This window comes from Cynocephalus volans, chromosome 12 (genome assembly GCF_027409185.1).
Source record: "Cynocephalus volans isolate mCynVol1 chromosome 12, mCynVol1.pri, whole genome shotgun sequence".
Classification (NCBI taxonomy): domain Eukaryota; kingdom Metazoa; phylum Chordata; class Mammalia; order Dermoptera; family Cynocephalidae; genus Cynocephalus; species Cynocephalus volans.
In genome coordinates this window covers 103,148,836-103,156,674 of record NC_084471.1, presented here as the reverse complement: position 1 = coordinate 103,156,674, position 7,839 = coordinate 103,148,836, and the positions used below count along the sequence as shown (strand labels likewise).

Genomic DNA, 7,839 nt, shown 5'->3' with positions numbered 1-7,839 from the left:
GACCTTAAAAAAGAATGGAGCAAAACTCATGAAAGATATATTCAATGAAATAAAAACCACAGCTGAGAGCTTAAGCAACAGGCTAGTACAAGTAGAAGAAAGAATTTCTGACACTGAAGATAGTCTTTATGAAATAAACCAGCCCAGCTAGAGAAAATTTTTAAAAAAGAATTCCAATAAATGAAGACAATCTAAGAGAGCTAGCAGACAACCTTACATGAACAAACACTTGAATCACAGGTGTTCCAAAGGGGAAGGGAAAGGAAAAGGCATCAACAATCTATTCAATCAAATCTTCCCAGGTATACAGAGAGACATGGATATTCACATCCATGAGGCTCGAAGATCCCTAATAGGTAAAATCCAAAAAATCCTTCCCCAAACATTTTATACTCAAACTGGCAGACCTCAAAGACAGAATCCTGAAAGCAATAAGAGAAAAGTGTCAAGTCACCAGCAAGGAAGCCCCCAGCAGAATAATAGCAGACATTTCAACAGAAACTCTACAGGATGATATATACAAAATAATAACAAAAAACCTGTCAGCTAAGAATACTATACACAGCAAGACTATACTTTAGAAATGAGGGAGAAATAGTGTATTAGTTAGAAAAACAAAAACTGCAGGAGTTCACCACCACATCACCAGCCCTTCTGGAAATCCTCAAGGAAGTTCTTCATCTGGAGTTTGAGAAATGATATCACTACGACAAATACACAAGGAAAAACAAAACCCTCTGGTAGAACAGAAATTCAGATGAGAAAGAGAAAGTAACTAAATCTTAACATCTCAAACAACCAAGAATCATTAGAGACAAATATCAAAAAGAAAAGAAAGGAACAAAAAATATTTAAAATATCCAACAAAAAAGTGATGAGATGACAGGAATAATACAATACCTTTCAATAACAACCCTAACTGTAAATGGATTAAACTCCACAATCAAAAGACAGACTTTTTAATTGGATTAAAAAGCTAGACCCAAATATGTGCTGTCTTCAAGAGACTCACCTAAACTGTAAAGACACATATAGACTGATAGTAAAGAAATGGAAAAGATATACCACACAAATAGAAACCAAAAATGAGCAATTGTAGCTGTTCTTATAACATATAAAATAGACTTTAAACCAAAAAACATAGAAAGAGAAAAAGAATGCTACTCTATAATGATAAAGAGATGTATCCAAGAAGAAGACATAACAGACATAAATATATATGCACCCTGCACTGGAGCACCCAGACATATAGAGCAAACACTATTGGACCTAAAGAAAGAGATAGGCCCCAATACAAAAACAGTAAGGGACCTGAAAACCCATCTCTCAGCACTGGACAAAACATCTAAGCAATAAAGCAACAGAGAAACACAGGATTTAAACTATGCTTTAGACCAATATGACCTGGCAGACATCTACAGAATATTTCATCCAAAAACGTCAGAATATAAATTATTTTTTTCAGCCCACAGAACATTCTGCAGGATGGACCACATGTTAGATCACAAATTAAGTCTCAGCAAATTTAAAAAAATGTTTTTTTGACGTAATGCTCATATCACAGTGGATTACAACTAGAAATGAATGAGAAATGAATCTATGGAAACTATTTAAATACATGGAAATTTAACAACATGCTCATGAACAACCAGTGGGCCCAAGAAAAAATTAATCAGAAAATAAAAAAGTTCTTGAAAATAGTGAGATGCATTATACCGAATCTTGTGGGATACTGCAAAAGCAGTACTGAGAGGAATGTTTAATGGAATAAATGCTTACCTCACAAGAATAGAAAGATTTCAAATAAACAACCTAGTGTTGCACAATAAAGATGTACAAAAACAAGAACAACCCAATCCCAAAATTACTAGACATAAGGAAATAATTAAGATCAGTGTGGAATTAAATATTATAGAGACCCGAAAATGAAACAAAAAATCAATGAAACAAAGAATTGGGTTTTTGAGTAGATAAACAAAATAGACATGTCATTAGCTAGGCTAACTGAGAGAGAGAGAGAGAGAGAGAGAAAAGACCCAAATGATGAGAATAAGAAATGAAAGAAGAGATATTATAACCACTACCACAGAAATACAAAGAATCATTAGAGACTATTATAAACAACTATATGCCAACAAATTTGAAAACATGGAGAAAATGGACAAATTTATGGATACATGCAAACTACCAAGACTGAACCAAGAAGAAATATAAAACCTGAATAGACTAATAACAAGTAATGCAATTGAAGTGATATTCAGCAATCTCCTAACGAATAAAACCCAGGACCACATGGCTTTACTGCTAAATTCTACCAAACCTTTAAAGAAGAATTCATACCAGTTCTTTTCGAACTATTCTAAAAAATTGAAACAGAGGCCATTCTCCCAAACTCCTCATATGAGGCCAGCATCACCCTGATATCAAAACCAGACAAAGATACAATAAAAAATAAAACTACAGGCCAATATCTCTGATGAACATAGATGCTAAATCCTCAACAAAATATGAGCAATCAAAATACAGCAACACATCCAAAAAATTACACACGATGGTTAAATGGGATTCATCCCAGGAATTCAAGGATGGTTCAACATATGCAAGTCAATAAATATGATATACCACGTCAACAAAATCTAAGACAAAATGCATACAATTATCTCAATAGATACAGAAAAAGCATTTGACAAATTCAACATCTCTTCATGATAAAAACTCTCAGCAAATTAGGTATAGAAAGAAAGTATCTCAACACAGTAAAAGTCATAAATGACAAACACACCACCAATATCATACTGAATGGAGAAAAGCTGAAAGCATTTTCCTCAAGAACATGAAAAATATAAAGATTCCTATCCTCTCCACTCCTGTTTAACAGAGTATTGGAAGTTCTTGACAGAGTAATTAGTCAAGAGAAAGAAATAAAGGGCATCCAGATTTGAAAATACAAAGTCAATCTGTCCATGCTTGCAGATGACATGATCCTATATACAGAAAAACCTAAAGACTCTTTCAAAAATCTCTTAGAGCTGATAAATGATTTCAGTAAAGATGCAGTACACAAAATAGACATGCAAAAATCAGCAGCTCTTTTATAATCAAATAACAAACTAACAGGAAAAGAAATCTAGAATTCAAGCCCACTTACAATAGTTGCCAAAATAATAAAATACCTAGGAATCAATTTAACCAAGGAGGTGAAAGAACTTTACAATGAGAACTACAATCATTGCTAAACAAAATTAAAGAGGATGCAAAAAGATGGAAGACATTCCATGCTTTTAGATTGAACAATTAGCAAGAACAATTAGTTTAGAACAATTTAGCAAGCTTTAAAAATATTCAAAATATTCAATTCAGCAATTCGATTTCTAGGAATGTATCTTAAATGAACAGTCAGAACAATATGTCCAAAAAGATATGAGTCAATCATAAAAATATAGCATTCATCGATAAGATGGAATAATGGTTTGCAAGCTAAACTAAGCGGCATAAAATACTCCAAAATTCTGAGTCAGCTCTCTTTTTGTAGGAGCTTACAAGTATATTTTGGTTTTACTCCAATATAATTCACTATTTTTTAATCTACCTTTCTGTAATCGGTATGTGCAGTTGGACTTCTGTATCCACAGGTTCAACCGATCACGGATTGAAAACAGAGTATTGGTGGGATATGGATCTTGCAAATATGGAGGGTTGACTTTTCTTATTCCTGGGTTCCCCAGGACTGACGGCAGGATTTGAGCATCTGTGGATCTGGTCAATGTGGAGGATACTGGAACTAATCCCCTACAAATACTGAGGGGAAACTATATTATTTTGGTAATTAAGGTCAAGTATCATTTCATTAGTAAGTATTAAACTACATAAAAAAGGGGTTCACTGCAAACATTTAATCTGTATGAAAATACAAACGTTACACTATCAAGTGAAAGTCAATGTTCAAATTTGTGCACGGCATATGGTTCCACTTTTGTTTTATGAATTACAATTACTTCTTCATACCTCTCTGTATTTCTAGTTATTTATAAATGAACATGTGTGCTTTTATAATCTGAAAACTACATTAATCAATGCAGTCTAAATAGGCCTGCCATATATCAAAATTCCCTGCTTTTTCGTGGGACAGTAAAATTCTATTTATAATTCACACAGATTATCATGTTAACCTAAACTGTCAGAGGAAATAAACATTAGCGATTCCTAGGACACATGTGATCACTATTATTTCGTCTGTATCAGTAACCTCAGCAGTTCATCATCGCCAATATTCTGTCCAGCAGTGTCGAGAAGTGTGTTAGGAATCCGATAACCACTGGATTGTGAATTGAAAAGTGATAGCATCTGGAATTAAGGGATTTTCATTTATGCCACTTAGTGGCTGCACTAGTGACTTGGGCAAGTCATTAAATGTCTCTGTACCTAAGAACCCAATGTTGTAAATGGAGATAAAAATTCTTTCACTGCTTCGTTTGTGAAGATTAAAATAAACAGCTACATAAAAGTGAGCAGTAACCCATGCTTAAGTGTCACTTATAATTATTTAAAATTATTTTCATGAGCACTGACATATATTATCCTATAAAATTTCTGAGGTAGCTTTCACCCAAAGAGTTACATAGTATAAACATAAATCACAAATAAAACTAAATAAATAGAATAGAAATACAGAGAGACTACAAATAGGTGGATTAAAAAGGATTAAAAAGGTGCCAAGATTGAGCTTAAATTTGGTGCTGAAAACTACAGTGGTTCTCAGGACTAGAAAATAAAAGCCTACAGTTAATTAGGCAAAATATAGAGTACTTTTGCACTGATTCTATAAGATGTCTTTTAAATACAGTTATAAATCTGGGTATCAGGCCGTTCCAATTGCTAGGAATGAAACACAACTTTTTGCTTCAGAAAAAGGGAAGCTTGTTAGATAATAGAATCCCCCTAGAAGAAATAATGCTGGTCCTCAGAGAGGAAGTGGGAGCAGGGGCTGCACCAGTCAGGACTCTGTCACTTACTTCTGGGCTTGCGTGCTTCACCACTGCCTCTGTAGAGCACCTTCTCTCATTGTCCCACTATCACAGCCAAAACCAAGCAAATATGCAAACACACGAATGGTTCAGAAATTTAAATAATATATTCTTGAGGCCCAGAAATTGTCTTTTCTCTCTTTCAGTCACTACTTCTGAAACTAAATTTTGGTAGAATCAGCCTGATTCCATCAACTGAAACTTAAGACTGGAGCAGAATTTTACAAAATCTACAGATCTGGGTAGATATTCAAGAAAGTAATTTAAACATTTTCAGGCAGCCACAATGTATATCGACAAAATAAAATTTAAAAAAAAAATAAAATAAAAAATAAACATTTTCAGGAAGTACAGTAGTTGAGTTCATATGAGCATTTCCTATAGTGGTGTTAGTAAAAATCATAGTGCGCAATATTAACTTATCAAACATCTAAGGCAATTTAATGAGGACTAAACATATATGTTTCAATATGCAGCCATCTGGTTCACTAATAATGCATGTATTAAGGTAAATAAAGTACGTATCTCTTTATATGGCCTTCTCTACTGTTTATTTTTCACAGTAGAAGTTTTCATAACTACTGAAACAGCCTTATGTAAAATATATTGACCCACAGACAGCTTTATGAACTCAGGTAAACACTGTGTTTTCTCCTCCAGTGTATAGATACACATCCACTCTGTGTACTGCTTCTGGGTATTTCTGGGTGTGCAAAAGAAGACTGATAAACCTTACTGACTCCTAATAAGTTTTCCTATCAGAACTACTGCACTGAAAAATATACTTGGAATGACATTATACTATATTGATGATTGAACTGAATCTGTACTCTTAGAAGCTCATAAGCAGGTGTTGACAGTTTATCTTCAAAATTGAGGAACATAACAAGTATCACCAAATGGACAAAAATTTCTCAACATGTCTATGATATGGTTTTGGGGAAAATCTAAACCTTTTGGTGATCCCTATATTTAAATTTTCCACAGGGTGACTCCAGTGATGCATTGGGTATCAGAATGATTGTTCCATACCAAACATTAGAGTAGAAATTATTTCATCATCCAAAAAAAGTATATTCATCCTGTTTTCAAACTTAGTGTAGCTCTGCAGACCACAATATTCAGAAAAGATAAATTTCCACTGTTCCAATTAGGATAACTTAGTTATAATATTTACCATCAAATAAGTAAAGACTTGAGGTTATTTTGTGGAAGAAATGAATAGCAATTAATTTATATTCAGAGTTCCTTTGCAAAAGATTTTTCATTTCAATATTATAGTTCTTATTAAAACAATTGGTCTTTACAGGATACATTTTGAGAAGAAATTAGCTAAAGTGATCCTTGAGAGTTTATGATGATAAACAAATCATGACTACAGAGTAGTAGTTTTATCCCTCTAAGAGATTCAGTATGTTATCAGACACTTGGTGATAACAAATGAGCAGATGTCTGACATGCAATTTTATAAAATAAATTTCCCCTAATCATTTGTTCCAAGGCACTGATCACGTCTTTATTCCTTAGGCTATAGATCAACGGGTTGAGCATTGGGCTCAAAAAGGTATAAAAAACTGCAATTACTTTGGACTCTACAGATTTCTCAGAGGGAGGCCTTAAGTACATGCAGAGGAGGGTTCCATAAAATACGGTGCCTGTTGTCAGGTGGGAACCACACGTAGAAAAGGCTTTGCACCTGCCTTCAGCAGAACGAATCCTCATGATAGTTGCAAAAATGAAAAGGTAGGACAAAAGAATGATGAACAGAGAGCTCGAGAAAGTAAAGCCAGCAACTGCGAACATTGCCATCTTTTTGACATAGGTGTCAGAGCAGGCCAGCATTATAAGTGGAGGATCAGCGCAGTAGAAATGGTTGATGTCAAGGAAGCCGCAGAAGGATAAGTGGAACGTCAGCAGTGACTGAGAGAGTCCATTAAAGAAGCCGAACACGTAGGGGACAGTGACTAGAGAGACACACATGCTCCTGGACATCCTGGAACTGTAATGTAAAGGGCTGCAGATGGCTACATAGCGATCCAGTGCCATTGAAGCCAGGAGATAAATCTCAGTGATCACCAGGGCAATGAAGAGAAGACACTGTGTGAAGCATCCAGCATAGGAGATGCTCTTCTGGTCTGACAGGAAATTGTTCAGCATATTTGGAGTAACATTGGAGGAGTAGCAAATGTCTACAAAGGAGAGGTGGCCAAGGAAGAAATACATGGGTGTCTGCAGGTGGGAATTGGCCCTGATCAGCACGGTCATGCACAGATTCCCTGCCAGTGTGATTAGGTAGATGGCCAGAAACACCCCAAAGAGAACCTTCTGTAGCACTGGGTCCTCTGTGAGTCCAGAGAGAGTGAATTTCATCACCATAGAGTGGTTTGGGGAGGTCATTTTCTTATTCCTTGAAAAGTGAAAATGACAAAGAATGTGAGCAGTTTTGTCTAATCCAGATTCTGCATATATTCTATCCATTTCATCATTCACTCCTTCATCTATTCATCTATGGGACAGGTACTCTTCTCTTTTCAATAGATGCATCATAATTTCTATATAACGTTTTCACCCTATATCTCTGAACTATCTGTCTCTATCTTTCTTTTTCTATATATCTCAAATGCACCTACACACACTCTCTCTTTCTCACACTCTTTGCCTCTTTTTTCTCTGACACTTGCATCCTTATAGAAATAAATATATACTTGCATTTTTACGTGCATTCATACATTTACATTTGTCTTTTTAGGTATCTCCACACTTTGCATTTTTTTCAAACTTTCTAAATAAAAAAAGGCAAAAGTAAGAACATAAG

General features: G+C 34.8%; 1 protein-coding gene across 1 annotated transcript; it reads right to left on the bottom strand.

Moving 5' to 3' along the window:
* Positions 1–6,443: 6,443 nt before the first annotated feature.
* On the bottom strand, positions 6,444–7,421 carry LOC134391806 (olfactory receptor 5M10-like). The gene has a single exon (XM_063115734.1). The coding sequence runs from the start codon at positions 7,419–7,421 to the stop codon at positions 6,444–6,446; it is 978 nt and encodes a 325-aa protein (XP_062971804.1).
* Between the last annotated feature and the right edge of the window lie 418 nt (positions 7,422–7,839).